Here is a 20,784-nt window from a genome sequence, read left to right on the forward strand (position 1 = left end):
ACTGGCTTAAATGAGAGAAATTTATTGTCTCACTGTTCTGGAGGCTGATGTCTGAGATCAAGGTGTCGAAATGGTTGGTTTCTGGGGAGGCATCTCTGACTTCTAGATGACCCCCTTCTCCCTGTGTCTTCACATGGACTTCCCCTTGTGTGTATCTGTGTCCTAATCTCTTCTTTTTATAAAGACACAGACCATATTGGATTAGGGCCCATTGTAATGACTTCATTTTCATTAATTACCTCTTCAAAGACCCTACCTCAAAATACAGTCACATTCTGACATACTGGGGGTTAGGACTTCAACACGAATTTTGGGGGAGATGCAATTCAGCCTTTAATACCCACTAATTGACTGATGTTCCTCCAGTGATTATGACAATGAAAAGCACCCCCTAGGGGGCTGGTACTACCCTGCAACTGAACACAACACAACACGGCAATCCCTTTGGACAATCCCTGAATTGTATCCAAAGGTAGGTAGACATTCTCCAAACTGATCAATTTATTGATCAACAACTACCCTTTTTGAGTAGCAGAATCCTTGCATTGACTGAGAGCAGGTGATTTTTTTTTAATTTTTTATTGTTATGTTAATCACCATATATTACATAATTTGTTTTGGTGTACTGTTCCATGATTCATTGTTTGTTCATAACACCCAGTGCTCCATGCAGAATGTGCCCTCCTCAATACCCATCACCAGGCTAACCCATCCATCCACCCTCCTCCCCTCCAGAAACCTCAGTTTGTTTTTCAGAGTCCATCATCTCTCCTGATTCGTCTCCCCCTCTGACTTACTCCCCTTCGTTCTTCCTCTCCTGCTATCTTCTTCTTTTTCTTTTTTCTTAAAATATGTTGCGTTATTTGTTTCAGAAGTACAGATCTGTGATTCAACAGTCTTACACAATTCACAGCGCTCACCATAGCACATATCTTCCCCAATGTCCATCACCCAGCCACCCCATCCCTCCCACCCCCGACCACTCCAGCAACCCTCAGTTTGTTCCTGAGATTAAGAATTCCTCATATCAGTGAGGTCATATGATACATGTCTTTCTCTGATTGACTTATTTCACTCAGCATAACACCCTCCAGTTCCATCCACGTCGTTGCAAAAGAGCAGGTGATTATGGCAAGGAGGCTCCGAGCAGAGGGGCAGTGGGGGAGGTTAGCATTCACTTCATTTCCTGTTCCCATCTCTACTTGTCTCCTCCCACCACCACACCTGCCCCAACTCACCAGTACTGGAACCAGCCCTCCATGTAGCCTATAGACTGCAGAGTGGGTGGGCATCCTGTTCTAAGCCCTCTACCCAGGGATCATTGGTCCAAGTGACTGTTTATCTGGGTCGGGGAAGTTTCTGCATCTCAGAAGAGGAAACTTTAGCTTCCCCCAGTGTGTTGAAAAATGGGGAAATGGAGCTGTGGTCACGTCTTTGAGTCACGCTGGGGGCGTTCCACAGTGGAGCTGTCTCAAACCTATCTCCCTTCCACATCTCTCATGATTGTCTAATTTTAGGTAGAGAGATAAGTGTGAAGGAGGTCCCCTTTACCACTTTGGGTCCAGGGGAGCACAGGTTGGGCATTCTTGGTGAATAAAAAGAACAAAAACCACAGTTTATCAAGCATGTATTGTGTGCTAGATAGAAACAGTAGCTCCCACTGAATCTTCACAATGACTCTGTGAGGTTGGAACAATTACCAACCCCATTTTATACCTGGGGAAATGGAGCCTTGCCCATTGTCATTGAGTGGATAAGTTGCAGAGCTGATATTTGGACTCAATCTGTGCCTCCAATGGTTGATCTCTTTCTGTAGCACCTGCCACCTTTCAAGGGACTGTCTGTAAACCTGAATTATCCCTGAGGACCCCAACCTTGTAGTTCTTATCTTGGCTGGCACTTATGGGAAGGGACCTGAGTGGTGTGGTGGAACAGACATCCTGGGCTGAGGTAGGGGACTAGGAATGGAGTTCTGGGTCTATTGATAATAATCTGTGTGGCTCTCCTGGGGCTATTATGATAATGCAGGTGAGAGAGAAAAGGGACCAGCTAGGAAGAAAATTAATCTATTTTGAAGACGGATCAAATGTGGGGTGTGAGAGGAAGAGAGGAGTAAAGAATTACCCCAAAGTTTTCAACTTAATCAACAGGAAAGATGGAATTATTAATACCTAGAGCTGAGGAAGAAAAAATGCTTATGAACACATTTATTTATTTAAAAATTTTAAAAAAGATTTATTTATTTTAGAGAGACAGAGAGAAAGCATGCAAGCAGGGTGAGGGGCAGAGGGAGAGAGAGAATCCTCAAGCTGACTCCCTGTTGAGCTTGGAGCTGACACGGGGCCCGATCCCAGGACCTTGAGATCATGAACTGAGCCAAAATCAAGGGTCAGATGCTTAACTGACTGAGCCACCCAGGTATCCCCTTACATTTATTTATTTATTAAAATTTTTTGTTTTTAAGTAATCTCTACACCCAGGGTGGGGCTTGAACCCCCGACCCTGGGATCAGGAGTCGTATGCTCTGCTGACTGAGCCAGCCAGGTGCCCCTGAACACATTTAGATTTCTGTGGTTCATGAACTCTTGCTGAAGTTCAAGAATGGAATCTTGTGTGCAGCAGATGTGATCATGGCCTACTTAGATCCTTGATCCTCATATTTTCAGCTACTTCCACCAAAGTCTTCCTGGTCTGGCACATGGCAGGTGAGAAGGGCTAGCAGGGAAACGCTTTCTGGAAGGGCTCTCAGCCAAAGCCTGGACTTAGTGTACACATACCCCAGCTCCCTCACCCCTCAGATGAGATGAGTTTGAAGTGTGTCCCTGTGCTCACCCAGAGGTCCCCACTGGGATTAAGCTTCCATCGCCTACAGTGGTAGCCTGTTCGATAACACATCTTTTTTTTTTTTTTTAAGATTTTATTTACTTATTTGACAGAGAGAGACACAGTGAGAGAAGGAACACAAGCAGGGAGAGTGGGAGAGGGAGAAGTAGGCTTCCCACGGAGCAAGGAGCCCAATGTGGGGCTCGATCCCAGGACACTGGGATCATGACCTGAGCCGAAGTCAGATGCTTAACGACTGAGCCACCCAGGGGCCCCTCGATAACACATCTTTGAACACATCTTGTACTGGCTGCCTTTCTTTCCATGACTCACTTCTTCATCCTCCTGCTGGTGTTTCTGGGGATCACCTCCAAAAAACTACTTACACTTGAATCCTTGTCTCGGTGTTTGCTCTTGGGTGAACCCAAATTGAGACACTCTGGACCAGGAGAAGACGGGCTTGTGATGTGGTTCTGGTTTGCCTGGGATGGAGGGGTTCCTGGGACATGGGACTCTCAGTGCTAAAGATGGAAAATGCCGGGCAAACTGGGATCAGTTGATCGCCCTTATAGGATAGTGCAGTACCAAGAAAACCAACAGAAGAGAAAGCTTCCAGAAGTAGAGGGTATAATGCATATGTAGATCAAACCATCCTGCTGTACAACTTTTATCTGTTAATTATAAACAGGGAGCAGGGAGACTGGGGAGCAAGGAGGTGCCAATAAACCTGGAAAAAACCTGGAAAAAATAAAAATAAACCTGGAAAACTTGGATAAAATAAAAATACTTGATTATTAAAAAAAGAAGAAAAGAGGACTAATGGAGTCAACTGTGACCCAAATGTCAAGTTAGAATAGATGGAGAAGCCTCCATCCTTAGCACTGAGGAAGCATTTGGGACACTGAGCCATTCCTGGGTGTGTTGGAGGCAGAAATGAGACTATAGTAACTGAGCAGTGAGGGGGTGGGAGGAAGTGGGCACAGCAGAGCATAAACAACTTTTCTAGAATTTTGACTGTTGAAGAGAGAGTGAGAGAGAGAGAGAGGGAGAAAGAGAGAGGTAATTACAGCAGGGAGAATTTTTTGGTTAGAAGGGACCTGAATGCCTCCCCCCTACTCTTCCCAAACCCCCTATTATTCTCATGTCAGATCTCCTGGGACTCCCTGACTAATTTTTTTTTCCTTCATAATTTTCTTCTTTTGGCGTTTTGCTCTGTGCTTTAAGAGATTTCTTCCATGCGGTCTTCCAAGCCACTGACTAGGCTCTTGACAGTGACCACACTCTTCTTTAATTTACCCAGAAAATTTTCTCTTTTTAATTATTCCACTTTTATTTAGTTCCATAAAGCATTTTGGTGCTGTACTTGAATCTCCTTACATTCTTATTTTATTGTGTTCAATTCTTATTGGAATTATTCTTGTTTTAAGTTGTCTATCTACTCCAGCAGCTCTATTTGTTGTGTATCAATCACATCAGTCCATCCTTTTTCCAGCTACTAGGACCTCTCAATGTTGTCATTTCTTCCTGGGGCTCAGACCTGGGGGTTGAGAACTCTAAGCAGGGGCAGTTTCCCAAATGATGGAAGGAAATGGATTCTCCACCTCCTTGGCACCTCCTTGCTCCCCAGTCTCCTTGCTCCCTTCTAGACTTATTAGCAGGATTCCTGTTGGGGGCCAGAGGGATCACACACACACACACACACACACACACACACACACACACACACATACATACACGGGAGTGTTGCTGGCCTATCCCAGGAGGTCCATGGACCCCTGTGGGCCAGACTCTTCCTGGAACGGATGGTGTCTGATCTTCAGCCTAGAGTGCTCTTCAGCTTATCTTGGGACTCTCCACCTGGTGCATGGGGGAGACATTTTTTTTAAAATTTTTTATTGGGGGAAACATTTCAACCCCAGATTTTCCTTTGGGGATTTCCCCAGAGATACCACTCTCATCCTTACCCAGCTGCCATTGGTCCCAGCAGACTTTTGCTGAGTAGATATATTAGTGTAGGGGGTAGAGAGGAATTGAGAAATGTACAAGTGGCCATTTTCCTAGCATCTAACATTTCTCTTTCTTTAGCACCTGTGCCCGCAAACTATGCCTTGAGGAGGTCAAATCCTTAGTGCAGTCTGTTTTTGTATGGCCAGCGAGCTAGACATTGTTGTTATATTTCTAAGGGGCACTCACACACACACGTATTCTGAAAAGTCTAAAATATTTGTTATTCAGCCTTTTGCAGAAAAAGTTTCCTGACCTCTTTTTAGCATATTTAAATACCACTGGGGAAGAACCAGGAGAGAGGATGTCAGAGAGGTGGAAGACTCAAGACAGAGAGAGGAGATATCAGTGGAGAAAGCTCCCCAAACAGGCAAGAGGGGATGAGCAAAGCATAGAGGGAAGGATTAGCCTTAAACAAGAGGAGGGACCTCTTTGCCCTTGTAGAAGAATGGAGGAGGGGACTATTGGCATTGATGAGGGAAGGAGGCAAGGGTGGGTGGGTATGGATGTGGATGTATTTGTAAAGAATATCAAGAAGTTAAGGTAGTTTCCATCAGCTGGTGTTTATCATCGCTGTGAAGTAGGAGACAAGGTCTTTTGCCTCACATAAAGGGAAAGGTGATGAGGATTGAGGAAGGAAGTGAAAAACTGTAACCTTCCATGAGGGGAAGTTAACTCAGGATAAGAAGAGCAAGTTCCAGGTAGCATGGAGAGTCTAGTTTAGATCAGAAAGTATATATTTGTAATGACTCCAAGATGAGTGATTCTGGGATCTCACTGCCCTGATGGAAAAGTGTTTAAGAGATGTGGTCTGTTCATAAGGAAGGATGCTTTGGACTGCAAGTAACATTACCTGACCCGAAGTGGCTTAATAATAGGGGCTTATTTGTCTCACATATGAGGAAGTCCAAGGTTTGGTTCAGCAGCTCAACAATGTCATAAAAGCCCAGATTATTTTAATCTTTTCACTCTTCCATCCTCAGTATTTATGTGGTACCTTCTCTCTAAGCATCATATTGTTGTATAACAACCAAAACCAGGAAGTAATGGGCAGGTTCTTCTTGAATTTGTTTTGTTTTTATCAAGGAGAAAAAGTATTTTCCCGTAGGTGTTTCTTATATCTCATTGTCTAGAGTTGGTCCAAATGCACCCATCCTAAAACAATCTCTAGCAAATAAGAATACAATCATTATGCTTAGTTTAGACAGGGCTTCTCCACCTCAGCACTACTGACATTTGGGGATTGATAATCCTTTGTGGTGTGTATGTGGGAGCTGTCTTGTGCCTTGTAGGATGTTTAGCAGCATTCCGAGCCTTTACCACATAGATGCCAGTAGCATTCCCTGCCTTTCTCCAGTCATGACAATAAAAAAATGTCTTCAGACATTGTCAGATGTCCCCAGTGGGGGGAATCACTTCTAGTTGAGAATAACTGGGCTTAAACCAATCTCAACTGGCCCCATGTGTCCAAGCATATTGTTGTCCCAAGTCTGCAAACAATGAAGGTTCTATTAATATGGAGCATATGATTTGGTGAAGACTGCTGAGCAGACAATCTGCAGTACTGCCATTGTTGGATTGGTCCTGGATTGAGGTTTTCCCAGCTAGTTATGGAATCAGAATGAGGGAGCAATGTGTTGAAAGTATGGGAGAAAATCACTTGACATGGTTGATCATGAGATTTAGCCTGCATAAGAAAGGAGGTAAAGCTGATGGTTTGGGAGAAGCTGATGGTCTGAAGGACTGGATGAGTTTAATATTTTATTTATTTATTTATTTGAGAGAGAGAATGAGATAGAGAGAGCATGAGAGGGGGGAGGGTCAGAGGGAGAAGCAGACTCCCTGCTCAGCAGGGAGCCCGGTGCGGGACTCGATCCCGGGACTCCAGGATCATGACCTGAGCCGAAGGCAGTCGCTTAACCAACTGAGCCGCCCAGGCACCCGGACTGGATGAGTTTAAAGAACAGGGTCAGGATGAGTGAGTATAAGAAAGTGAGGAAAGGCCTTGGAAGGGGTTACCTTTTTTACAAAATATCAAGGGAGTATTTGTAAAGGCCATTATTCGGGCATCCAGGGACAAGCACTAACTGAACACATGATAGTGAAGAGAAATCCAATGAAACACACATTTATTGAGAGCCCAATATGCAGAACAAACATTTCAGGAAGTAAAGGCTAAACCTTTCCTTTCCAAGGATGACATCTGTAATGATTTCCCTTGTCCTCAGCTTTGTTCTTCACCATGCCAACCAGATCCATGGGTGTGACTTTCCACGTGGAGTTGAATGTTCTAGTTTGAATATTTTCTCTTCACTTGCTCTGAAAAAACATCCCCCCACAAAAGATGTTTAGATTAAAGGTAGATGTAAGGATGAAACAAAACAAACTACTACTGCCAACAAAAAAGAAAGAAAGAGCAGAAGTGGATTAAAGGCAGAGAGTGCTACCGAAGTGGTAGGTTCTTTGCCTACTCAATACCATTTGCCGAATAGCCAAATAACAAAACAGTATTTGATGGCAAGGAGGTGATTTGTTCAATGGCCAGAGAACAGGGAAGGGGAGCTCATGTTCTAAAGGCACCTTCTCCCCAGTTAGGTCATTGTTAGGGTTTTCTGGGGTTAGGGTAATTAAGGGACTGGTAAGCAAGCTGACCTGGGGTGGGGTGTTTCAAGGAAGGGGGAGGAGGCTTCTAGGATTAGAGTGCCACCTCTGTTCTTCCCTTAAATAGGCACAGTGGGATCTGTCATGTTGCTGGTAGTTATGTTTCTTGTTATTATAATTAGACGGTAATGATCTTGAAGTCATCTGGAGGGTTAAGATGGCATCTGAACTGGATCAAGCTGGTCAAAAACTGGGTTATTATGGTTTGTTCAGAGCTTGTTAGTAAGTCCCTAGTGACAAGAGCTCCAACCAGCATGCAAGGATGACACAATCTAGCATTTTGGAATCCTACGTCAGGTGTGGCCTTCTGCAGCTTATATGGGAGGACTTTTTTTTTTTTTTTAATTTTATTATGTTATGTTAGTCACCATACAATACATCATTAGTTTTTGATGTGGTGATCCACGATCCATTGTTTTCGTATAACACCCAGTGCTCCATGCAGTACGTGCCCTCCCTAATACCCATCGGGCTAACCAATCCCCCCCCTCTAAAACCCTGTTTGTTTCTCAGAGTCCATAGTCTCTCGTGGTTCATCTCTCCCTCCAATCCCCACCCCATTTTTCCCTTCCTTCTCCTAACGTCCTCCATACTATTCCTTATGTTCCACAAATAAGTGAAACCATATGATAATTGACTTTCTCTGCTTGACTTATTTCACTTAGCATAATCTCCTCCAGTCCCATCCATGTTAATGTAAAAGTTGGGTATTCATCCTTCCTGATGGCTGAGTAATATTCCATTGTATATATGGACCACATCTTTATCCATTCATCTGTTGAAGGGCATCTCAGCTCTTTCCACAGTTTGGCTATTGTGGACATTGCTGCTATGAACATTGGGGTGCATATGGCCCTTCTCTTCACTATATCTGTGTCTTTGGGGTAAATACCCAGAAGTGCAATTGCTGGGTCACAGGGTAGCTCTATTTTTAAATTTTTGAGGAACCTCCACACTGTTTTCCAAAGTGGCTGTACCAACTTGCATTCCCACCAACAGTGTAAGAGGGTTCCCCTTTCTCCACAACCTCTCCAACCTTTGTTGTTTCTTTCCCTGTCCCTTTTTGCCATTCTAACTGGTGTAAGGTGGTATCTCAATGTGGTTTTGATTTTAATTTCCCTGATGGCTAATGATGATGAACATTTTTTCATGTGTCTGTTAGCCATTTGTATGTCTTCTTCAGAGAAGTGTCTTTTCATATCTTTGGTCCACTTTTTGACCTGATTATTTGTTTCTTGGGGATTGAGTTTGAGAAGTTCTTTATAGATCTTGGATACCAGCCCTTTATCTGTAGTGTCATTTGCAAACATCTTCTCCCACTCTATGGGTTGCCTCTTTGTTTTGTTGACTGTTTCCTTTGCTGTGCAGAAGATTTTTATCTTGATGAAGTCCCAAAAGTTCATTTTTGCTTTTGTTTCACTAGCTTTTGGAGATATATCTTGAAAGAAGTTGCTGTGGGCGATGTCAAAGAGGTTACCGCCTATGTTCTCCTCTAGGATTTTGATGGATTCCTGTCTCACATGAAGGTTTTTCATCCACTCTGAGTTTATCTTTGTGAATGGTGTTAGAGAATGGTCGAGTTTCATCCTTCTGCATGTGGCTGTCCAGTTTTCCCAGCACCATTTATTGAAGAGACTGTCTTTTTTCCATTGCATGTTTTTTCTTGCTTTGTCAAAGATTATTTGACCATAGAGTCAAGGGTCCATATCTGGGTTCTCTGTTCTGTTCCATTGGTCTATATTGTCTGTTTTTGTGCCAGTACCATGCTGGCTTGGTGATCATTGCTTTGTAATATAGCTTGAAATCGGGCAATGTGATGCCCCCAGCTTTGTTTTTCTTTTTCAACATTTCCTTGGCGATTTGGGGTCTTTTCTGATTCCATACAAATTTTAGGATTGTTTGTTCCAGCACTTGGAAAAATGTCATTGGAATTTTGATCGGGATGGCATTGAAGGTATAGATTGTTCTGGGTAGCATAGACATTTTAACAATGTTTATTCTTCTGATCCATGAGCATGGAATATTTTCCCATCTTTTTGTGTCTTCTTCAATTTCTTTCATGAGTGTTTTGTAGTTCCTAGAGTATAGATCCTTTACCTCTTTGGTTAGGTTTATTCCGAGGTATCTTATGGTTTTTGGTGCTATTGTAAATAGAATCATTTCTCTAATTTCTCTTTCTACAGTTGTGTTGTTAGTGTATAAGAAAGCAACTGATTTCTGTGCATTGATTTTGTATTCTGCCACATTACTGAATTGCTGAATGAGTTCTAGTAATTTGGGGGTGGAGTCTTTTGGGTTTTCCACATAAAGTATCATGTCGTCTGTGAAGAGAGAGAGTTTGACTTCTTCTTTGCCAATTTGAATACCTTTTATTTCTTTTTGTTGTCTGATTGCTGTTGCTAGGACTTCTAGTACTATGTTGAACAATAGTGGCGAGAGTGGGCATCCTTGACGACTTCCTGATCTTAAGGGAAAGGCTCTCAGCTTTTCCCCATTGAGGATGATATTCGCTGTGGGTTTTTCATAGATGGATTTTATGAACTTGAGGAATGTTTCCTCTATCCCTGTACTCTGAACAGTTTTAATCAGGAAAGGATGCTGTATTTTGTCAAATGCTTTTTCTGCATCAATTGAGAGGACCATATGGTTCTTCTCTCTCCTCTTATTGATGTGTTCTATCACATTGATTGATTTGCAAATGTTGAACCACCCTTGCATCCCGCGGATAAATCCCATTTGGTCGTGGTGGATGATCCTTTTAATGTATTGTTGGATCCTATTAGCTAGGATTTTGTTGAGGATTTTGGAATCCATATTCATCAGGGATATCGGTCTGAAATTCTCCTTTTTGATGGGGTCTTTTCCTGGTTTGGGGATTAAGGTAATGCTCGCCTCATAGAATGAGTCTGGAAGTTTTCCTTCTGTTTCTATTTTTTGAAACAGCTTCAGTAGAATAGATATTATTTCTTTAAATCTTTTTTTTGAAGATTTTATTTATTTATTTGACAGAGAGATAGACAGAAGAGCACAAGCAGAGGGAATGGCAGAGGCAGAGGGAGAAGCAGGCTCTGCACTGAGCAGGGAACCTGATGCGGGACTCGATCCCAGGAACCTGGGATCATGACCTGAGCTGAAGGCAGACGCTTAACCATCTGAGCCACCCAGGTGCCCTAGATATTATTTCTTCTTTGAATGTTTGGTAGAATTCCCCAGGGAATCCATCAGGCCCCGGACTCTTGTTTTTTGGGAGGTTGTTCATCACTGCTTCAATCTCGTTACTGGTTATTGGCCTATTCAGTTTGTCAATTTCTTCCTGTTTCAGTCTTGGCAGCTTATAGGTTTCCAGGAAGGCCTCCATTTCATCCAGATTGCTCAGTTTATTGGCATAGAGTTGTTGATAATCATTTCTAATAATTGTTTCTATTTCCTTGGTGTTAGTTGTGATCTCTCCCCTTTCATTCATAATTTTGTTAATTTGGGTCCTTTCTCTTTTCTTTTGGATAAGTCTGGCCAGTGGTTTATCGATCTTATTAGTTCTTTCAAAGAACCAACTTCTAGTTCTGTTGATCTGATCTACTGTGTTTCTGGTTTCTAATTCATTGCTTTCTGCTCTAATTTTAATCATTTCTCTTCTAATGCGTGGCTTAGGCATCGTTTGTTTCTTTTTCTCTAGTTCTTTAAGGTGTAGAGTTAGTTGGTGAATTCGGGATTTTTCTATTTTTTGGAGTGAGGCTTGGATGGCTATGTATTTCCCCCTTAGGACTGCCTTTGCAGTATCCCATAGGTTTTGGACCGATGTGTTTTCATTCTCATTGACTTCCATGAATTATTTAAGTTCTTCTTTGATTTCCTGGTTGACCCAAACATTCTTGAGCAGAGTGGTCTTTAGCTTCCAAGTGTTTGAATTTCTGCCAAATTTTTTCTTGTGATTGAGTTCCAGTTTTAAAGCACTGTGGTCGGGGCGCCTGGGTGGCTCAGTTGGTTAAGCGACTGCCTTCAGCTCAGGTCATGATCCTGGAGTCCGAGGATCGAGTCCCGCATCGGGCTCCCTGCTCAGCAGGGAGTCTGCTTCGCCCTCTGACCTTCCCCCCTCTCATGTACTCTCTCTCTCTCCCTCATTCTCTCTCTCAAATAAATAAATAAAATCTTTAAAAAAAAATAAAGCACTGTGGTCTGAGAATACACAGGGAATAATCTCAATCTTTTGGTATTGGTTGATACCTGATTTGTGACCCGGTATGTGGTCTATTCTGGAGAAAGTTCCATGTGCGCTTGAGAAGAACGAGTATTCTGTTGTTTTAGGGTGGAATGTTCTGTAAATATCTATGAGGTCCATCTGGTCCAGTGTATCATTCAAAGCTCTTGTTTCCTTGTAGATTTTCTGCTTAGATGATCTGTCCATTGCTGAGAGTGGAGTATTGAGGTCTCCTACAATTAACGTATTGTTATCAATATGACTCTTTATTTTGGTTAACAGTTGGCTTATGTAGATGGCTGCTCCCATGTTGGGGGCATAGATATTTACAATTGTTAGATCTTCTAGTTGGATAGACCCTTTAAGAATGATATAGTGTCCTTCTGTGTCTCTAATTACAGACTTTAGTTTAAAATCTAATGTGTCTGATATAAGAATTGCTACCTTAGCTTTCTTTTGAGGTCCGCTGGCATGGAAGATGGATCTCCATCCCTTCACTTTCAGTCTGGATGTATCTTTAGTTTCGAAATGAGTCTCTTGTAGGCCACATATGGATGGGTCCTGTCTTTTTATCCAATCTGCAACCATGTGCCATTTTATGGTAGCATTTAGACCATTCACATTGAGAGTGATTATTGAAAGACATGAATTAATTGTTGTCATGTTGCCTGTGAAGACGTTGTTTTTATAGATTGTCCCTGTAAATTTCTGTTGTATATGACTCTTGGGGTCTTTCTCCTTTTATAGAACCCCCCTTAATATTTCTTGCAGGGCCGGCTTAGTGGTCACATATTCTTTCAGTTTCTGCCAGTCTTGGAAGCTCTGCATCTCTCCATCCATTCTAAATGACAGCCTTGCCAGATAAAGTATTCTTGGCTGCATGTTCTTCTCATGTAGTACCCTGAATATGTCTTGCCAGGCCTTTCTGGCTTGCCAGGTCTCTGTGGATAGGTCTGACGTTATTCTGATGTTCCTCCCTCTGTATGTAAGGAATCTCTTCCCCCTAACTGCCCTTAAGATGGTTTCCTTGGTTCTAAGATTTGCAAGTGTTACTATTACATGCCGGGGTGTTGGCCTGTTTTCCTTGGTCTTGGGAGGGGTCCTCTCTGCCTCTAGGACGTGAATGTTTGTTTCATTCCCCAGATTAGGGAAGTTCTCAGCTACAATTTGCTCAAATACATCTTCTAGTCCTCTCTCTCCACTCCCTCCGGGATTCCAATAATTCTGACATTGGAATGCTTCATGGTGTCACTTATTTCTCTGATTCTATTTTCATGGATTCTGAGTTGTTTTTCCCTGGTCTCCTCTTTTCCCTTTTTATCTATTATATTGTCTTCCAGGTCACTTATTCGTTCTTCTGCCTCGCTTACCCTAGCTGTTAGATTATCTAGATTGGATTGGATCTCATTGATAGCATTTTTAAGTTCTGCCAATTCAGCTTTCATTTCTGCCCTTAGAGACTCTATGTTGCCATTAATTGATTTCTCCAATCCAGCTATTGTCTTCACAATTGCTAGCCTGAATTCAATCTCTGACATCTTGGTTATATCTGCGTCCATTTGTAAATCTGTGGCATAAGTCATAATCTCTCAGTCTCTTCTATTTTGGGGGTTCCTCCTCCTAGTCATTCTGTTGATGGGTGTTTGAGGGAATGTATAGAGTCCAAATTATTGACTGGAACCCAAGCAAGATGCACCTGTTTTCTAGGGACCTTAGGGTTGCTGGCCTCTTGTTTTCCCAGCCTATTTTTGGGGGGAGGGGCCTGCCATGCTGTTACTCAGGCAACCCTGTTTGGGCAGAGTTGCCCTGCCCCCCTGTGGCGGAGGATGGGCTCAGTGGGAATCAGTTTTGGGGGCTTTTGTTCTCTGGTGGCTTTCCCTGGCAGCTTTCCGCTTCTCGTCTGCGAGTCAGAGCAGAAGAGACCGTTTCCAACCCTCTGCCTCAGAGTAAAGATCTCAGTCTGTTCTTCCGCGAGCTCTCCAGGCCACACCGTCTCCATTTCTGTATGTGCTGCTATAAACTGCAGTGGCCTGGGTTGTGTGCCCCTCTGCAGTGCCCCTAGTCCTGCCTCCAGGTTGGGGCACGTCTCTGCCCTTTGTGCTTCTAAAACTGCCAGCCATTCCCAGTTCGCACGACACTGCAGCTCTGGGTTTCCGCCCTGGGGGCTGCCCTAAAGTCCTTTCCCCGCTGCTACTGGTCTGCAAATCTGTGCCCCGTCCCCAACGCCCAAGGCTGTCGCTCACCGGCGGTGTAGGATCCCCACGGACAGGCTCCCTCCTGCTGCTGTTTATCCTCCGATATCTGCCGGCAGAATCACGGCTCCCCGCTTAGTACCTTGAAACCAACCGCCCGCGATATTCTGTTTGCAGAGCTCCAGATCTTCTTACATTTCAGGCTGGTTTCGTGGGTGCTCAGAGTGGTCTGGTAGATATCCAGCTCAATTCCGGGGACCAGTTGAAATAGCGTCCCCTACTCCTCTGCCATCTTTCCTTCCTACCTGGGAGGACTTTTCAAAAATCCCAGATGAAGAATTCTTTGTTTTTTTTGAAAAAATTTCAGATATAGTAGCCTGCTCCAGAATTTAAGTTAGTTTGCGTCTATGAAGAAAGGCTAGACCCTAAGCCCTGTGAAAGCAGAGACTGTGTTGGTCTTATTCCTTTTGTAGGTCCATTATCTACTGCAGTATCTTGATACATTGCAGAACTCAACAACTATAGTTTTTACCAACCATATGTTATAGCTTTGTTTAAAAGCCCCAAGTCCCACAAGAAAACCAATACCTCCTACAGCAGCCCATGAGGATAGAATTTCCTGGCCTGGTTGAGGAATGAGTCATTGTATGCAGGAAGTCCAAAGGTATCATTCCCCTTCTATTATTTATGGTTCAGTCACAGAACTCCCTGCCCAGTCAAACATGACTTTTTCCACCAACAATATTGCCTGGTTACACAACTGGCCTTTCAATGTTAACAAGTTTCTAGGGAACAGAACTAGAAATTTAACCCAAGGGCAAATTTGTCCATGGAGAGTGAAGGGATTTTTTTTTTTTTAGCTTTTTAATCATATCCTGTGCCTAGAAAAATAAAAGCTTAAGAAATTATTTTAATTAAAATTGCAAATGTTATATGCAACTAATGAATCATTGAACACTACATCAAAAACTAATGATGTCCTATACATTGGCTAACTGAACATAATAAAAAATAAAATAGATACAAATACAAAAAATTAAAGTGAATGTATTTCTTACAGGTAACTAATATATATAGCCAACTTTCAAAGATACAATCATCTTAATCAACTTCCACAATGTTAAGTAATGATAATAAAAAATCTCCAGTTATTGGAGTGCTGGAAACTTTGGAAATTATTTTGGATTATCTGGGAAGTCTTTCAAAGGTCATAGTCAGCAGCCAGCACCTTTTATAATTTTACTTTTATTGGGCATGATTAAACCTAATATTCATAAATTTTTTTCTGACCACTTGACATGCTCTAAACCTTTTTTCCTGGTCTTGTTTTCCTTTTGGTCCTTTTTGAAAGATTTAGAATGAATTCTCCTTTCTGCCCTCCAAATAGGGAGACATGCGTTTTTAGTGACTCACTATTTCCAATGCTGAGAATATCACATATTAGCTCAAGAAAAGTAGAAGACAATGTGTCAGAAATTTCTCAATGTTTTTCATTTTAAAAACAATACATTCTAAGGCTCCTTGGCTAGCAGATGTGGTGGGTGTACACGTGGGGGTACACAAATGAAACTGGGAACATTTTTATGGATTATGAGTTTTGGAGCCCATCTTGTTCATCTAGGGGCATGCCTTCTTAAAGAAGTGTATTCTCTCATTTCTCCAAAAAGACAAATAAGGGACAACTATAGAGGGGTGCAAGGTAGTGTATTGAGCCTGAGTTAAATCAATGGAAGAGTGGATGGATGCCAGCCACTCAGTTCCACAGAGGTCTTCTTACTAATGGGACCATTTCCTTTCCCAGGCAGTTCCCATTATTCCATGTACCCCTCCCTTATAATTATGTAGAACAGCTAGGGTGGAGTCCCTCTCTTTTCCATGGTATCTACCAATCCCACTGGGCTTACATTCACCTCTCCACAGGACAGCAGGATTTCAGAGGATGATGACCACTGTGCTATATCGGTGATTGTAAGTTTACCCCCCAAAAGACTCTACTTTAGATGGTAGTGGTGCTGGTGATATGTCTTACCCCTATTCCTTAGCATAACAAGAATATATATCCAAGCTAGCTTAAGCACTATCAGTGATCAGGGAAGAGTCACTGAGGAACAATATAGTGAGAATGGGAAATGCAAGCCAGGTCATCAGGAAGAGCTCTTTGCCATTCCTGCTGGGCAAGGGAGCTCATACTAAGACAGGGAGAGGGGATTGGGGTGTTGGGGGGGGAAGCATTAGAGTAAGTCACAAGCTCTCTTACTTCACTGGGTTTTGAGTCAGCGCCAAACTTGGTGGAAAGTGTATAGGTCTCAGACTCAGATTTAGATTTCGTGATCTCTCCAAACCACTTTCGCACCTGGAATATCAAAGAAAATGCTGGAAACTTTTTGTTGACATTGGTGAAGAGAAAATCATTGAGTCAGGAGGAGAATAAAGACATTATTAAAAAGACTTTCCCTACAACATGTGATATATATGTATAATGGAATATTATTTATGGAGCCCTAGAAAGGAAGGAAATTCTGACACAGGCTACAACATGGATGAACCATGAAGACGTCGTGCTGAGTGAAAGAAGCCGGACACAAAAGGACAAATCATGTCTGATTCCACATAGATGAGATCCCTATAAGAGTCAAATTAGTTGAGCCAGAAAGTAGAATAGTGGTTACCAGGGACTTAGCAGTGGAGAATGGATATGTGGATAGACATGTGATAACACAAATAATTACAAAGGTAATCGAAGTGATTGGCATATATGTGTTCATTGCCTAATTCTTTTAACTTTTTTGTATGCTTGAAAATGTTCATAATAACATGTTGGAAAAATTAACATTATGTAATGCCATCATAGAGCTATTAAAACATATTAGTATGGAGACTATACCCTCACATGGAAATGTGTTTAAGAATTCAGGTGTTTAAGTGGTGTGGCAGATTGCATTATGGATTTCAATTATTCACTCCTCTGTCATAGTACACCATCGTGGTGTAATACTTAGCCTCATAATGGGTGGAGGGTTCTTTCTCCTTGACTTTGGGCTTGGACATATGACTTTCCTTGGCCAATGGAATATCAGTGGAAGTGATGCAAGCAGGACCACAAGGCTTGAAATGGCTTTGCCCAGTCGGGCTTGTTTTCTTGTGATTTAGCTACTGTCATGAGAAGAACATATCCTAGGTTGCCACTCCCTTTCTGCCGAGCCTCAGGATGAGTCACAAGGAGCAGACCTGAACATGATCTGCATCCTGGAGCCAAGCCAAGCTGAATCCAGACAAGATCAGCTGAACTTCAATCATCCTTCAGACTTGAGAATGAGAAAAGTAAATATTTGTGTTTAGGCTACTGAGATTTTTGAGGTTGTTTGTTACCCAGCAATAGCAGACCATTATAAACGGGAAAGCTGAAGAAAAACATATTTCCTTGATGTAGCAATTATTTACTTTCTGAAAGCTGTTAATAAATTGATGTATCTTACAATCAATAACATCTTAAAGTAGAGAAGATATGGATAGTGTTTACACATGGCTCACAGCTCATATGAAAATTTAGAGAACATAGATTTAAATGTTCATTAATGTACATACCTCCAAATATTTCTTTTCTTTATGACAATAACAAAAGGGGTCGTTGTTTACCTGCTGGCTGAGGAGGCAGTACACTAGGAAGAAGAAGAAGCCCTGCAGGCTGTTGATGATGGTGAAGAGGTAAGCCATGACGTGGGCAGCTGGACCCACTTGCAGGATGCCCAGGAACCACGTGCAGCCCAGGATGAAGAGCTGAGCTGTCGTTTTGAGTGTCAGCATCCTGAAGGGAGTCATACACAATGATGTGAAAAAGCTAATAATGGACATGGGCACCCTATTGTGTGGTTATTAATGGTGAGGACTCTGGAGCTACTCTGGCTGGGTTTAAACCCAAGGCAGAACTAATCAGCTTGTGACCTTGGACAAGTTACTTTACCTTTCAATAACTCAGTTCCCTCATCTTTATAATAACCCTATTTCACACAGTTGCTGCCAAGATTAAATGGGACTTTAACATATGTAAAGTATTTAGGAAAGTATGTAGAGCAAAATTAGTACATATATAAAGCATTCTAAAACTGGGTGCTCTTTATCTCTCTCATTATATCATTTATAGATGAAGGGTCATATAACTTATTATCCAGATAGGGAGGCTTTTGAGGCAGATGTGGTGCTAATTAATAATTACAATGGGTCAACAGGCATAACTGGGACCATCCCAGGCAAACTAGGATGTAAGGTCACCTTACTTACGTATCTATATATCCCTAATTAGAAAATATAGTAATACATAAGTGAGAAAAGCTAGTTGGGGAGCAATTTGCATAGTGTGACGCTATTGGGTGCATGCCTGTCTGTTCCACAGAAAATGCACAGCCCAGAAAAAGGTCTGGGGAAAATATTATACATATCATACACTTTGTTACCTCTGGCTTCCCTGAGAAGTAGAAGGAGAAAAGAAAGGGAGGAGTTAGCTCCTTTCAGATTTTACTTTATATATTTTAAAAACTTTTGAAAAAATTTTCAACAAATGCACTATTTTTGTGATTACAATGAAACCAACAACAAATTACATGTTCACATAAAATGGATGCTGCAAGATGAAAAAGTCCTCATCGTCCAAAATCTTGTGAAACAGTATCATACAAAATATATATATATATTTAATTTTTTATTGTTATGTTAATCACCATATATTACATCATACAAAATATATTTTAATAGAAATCCTTCTCAAACCTATTGCATCTTGTGTTATGTGGCAGAAATTGCTGTTCCCCTCCCCCATTCTCCTCTTCTTCATTTTAGTGCTGGATCCTTCCTTTTTTGAGTTTTATCAAGGACACATGGCTACCCAGTTAGAGACTACATTTCCCAGCCTGCCTTGAAGGTAGGTGTCATTGGGTGATCAAGGTCTAGCCCTTGAGATACGGGCAAATGTGGAACATGCAGCGTCTTCCTATGGATGGTATACTGGCAAGGGAACATCCTGGGGAATGGGGAGCAACAAATTAGAAAGCACTCAGGTCTCTGGATTACTTTGTGGAGCTGAGCTTCCCCACTGGCCCTGGACTGCTCACCTTTGGACTGTGACATGCAAATGAAATAAACGTTTATTTTACTCCTTTCTTAGGGTCTTTTTGTTACTGAAGCTTAGCCTGTACTACAGCTAGTACAGCCTGTCATTAACTGTGACGCTGGGTTTGCTAGTTCCTGGAACTTGGTTGTGGGGTATATGTGTGTGTGGATATGTAGGAGGGACCAATGGGGCATAAGTAGAGAAAAGAGGGGGGTCAGAAAATACCATTTACCCCACCTTACCTCATGTTCTGGATGGTTGACACTTCACTGTTGAGAGAGGAAAGTTTCCTTTTTAAAATCCAAAAGACCAGGAGAAAAATAACTAAATTCACCTGCAGGAATGACACAGATCATGCAGAACGCAAGTTAAAATAATGCACCGTGTCCGCTGTAAATTGCACACAATTCCCACCTCCCTGCATGTGGTATTGAATTGGTAGCAGGTGGAAAAATCAATTCATACAGCTGAGAAAATGTATGCCCCTTATGCTGTCTTGCACCCAGCATGCCCTGTGCTTCTTCTTCGGTCGGGAACCCTGAAGCCACATAGTCACTCACACAGATAATGACACAGACGGGGCCAAGGAAACTCCAGATGAATCCCTGGTCCAGGTTGAGCCAGCAGCTGGGAACAATGGGAAAAGGGGCACAAAGAAAGATCAGAGAAAGCACATGAAATGAACACTTTTCCCAATGCTTTTCCAACATCTCCTGAAAATGTCAGCGGATGACAACGAAGGCTTTGATTGTTCACTACCACATGTTAATGCTACACTAAACATTTTACAAGCACAGTCCTGCTGAAGTTTTAGAGCAGCATTGTGAGGGTGGGACCATGGGGACAACTGTTATCCCGGTTTCGCTAATGGGGGCACAGAGACTTGAGGACTCGAGGTCCCAAATTATGGGAAGGATGAAGCTGGGACCTAACCACAAAATACCCTCTTTCCAGAACTTTCCACACTCTTTTTTTTTTTTAAAGATTTTATTTATTTATTTGACAGTGAGAGAGAGAACATGAGCAGGGGGAGGGGCAGAGGGAGAGGGAGAAACAGCTCTCCGCTGAGTAGGGACCCTGACGTGGGACTCGATCCCAGGACCCTGGGATCATGACCTGAGCTGAAGGCATGCCTAACAGACTGAGCCACCCAAGCACCCCAAACCTTCCACACTTTTACTGTCATCTTTCTCTGCCTCATCAGGAAAGAGGTTAGAGCTGTTACAGCCAAGGGGAAAGGAGAGTGGGTTCGATGTAGATATCCCAATCATCATCGTTAACACTGCCCTTAAAACTGTCCGCAGCATAGGGTGAGAGCTGAGCTCACCGATCAGGTGTTCCATAAAGGTCAGACTTGATCACAGCAGAAATGGCCACAATTATAGCCGGGACTCCATAGCCCACAGGGAACATGAACTTCTTCATGAACCTGCTCACGCTGGAGTAGTTGACCACTGTCAGGTTGCGTGCAGTGAGGAAGAGGTTCAGACCCTCCAGCAGCAACCAGGTGAAGGACGCCAGGTAGAGATAGTGTAGGGCACCGGCAATGATGGCGCACAGAACCTGGGGGAGGAGAAAGGTGTCACCAGGAGGGACTGTCAGGGAGGACGGTGGCCCCAGGACCTGTACCATACTTTGCCATTGGAGAGAACTGTCATGTAGATGGTTGATTTGTCAGGAGAGGGTTTGTCTTCTAGTTCATTAGTCAGTGTGAAATAGACTACTTACCCCTTTACCCTCCACAGAACCCAAGGCCAGTTTATTAAGATATCATTGCAGCACAGCTCCATGAACTGAGCACCCCT

The 20,784-nt window shown here is 42.6% G+C and overlaps 1 protein-coding gene across 2 annotated transcripts in view; it reads right to left on the bottom strand.

Moving 5' to 3' along the window:
* Window positions 1-6,951: 6,951 nt before the first annotated feature.
* ADGRE3 (adhesion G protein-coupled receptor E3) overlaps window positions 6,952-20,784 on the bottom strand; it is a 48,132-nt gene continuing 34,299 nt past the window's right edge. For both annotated transcript variants that reach the window (XM_027582310.2, XM_027582309.2), the window contains 6 exons: window positions 20,307-20,542; window positions 19,540-19,606; window positions 19,222-19,313; window positions 17,512-17,680; window positions 16,133-16,228; window positions 6,952-7,146 (listed from right to left, as the gene is read on the bottom strand). In XM_027582310.2, the coding sequence (XP_027438111.2) occupies window positions 7,138-7,146; window positions 16,133-16,228; window positions 17,512-17,680; window positions 19,222-19,313; window positions 19,540-19,606; window positions 20,307-20,542 (669 nt within the window). In that variant the 3' untranslated portion in view covers window positions 6,952-7,137. The remainder of the gene's footprint in view (window positions 7,147-16,132; window positions 16,229-17,511; window positions 17,681-19,221; window positions 19,314-19,539; window positions 19,607-20,306; window positions 20,543-20,784) is intronic.

This window comes from Zalophus californianus, chromosome 1 (assembly GCF_009762305.2).
Source record: "Zalophus californianus isolate mZalCal1 chromosome 1, mZalCal1.pri.v2, whole genome shotgun sequence".
Taxonomy (NCBI): domain Eukaryota; kingdom Metazoa; phylum Chordata; class Mammalia; order Carnivora; family Otariidae; genus Zalophus; species Zalophus californianus.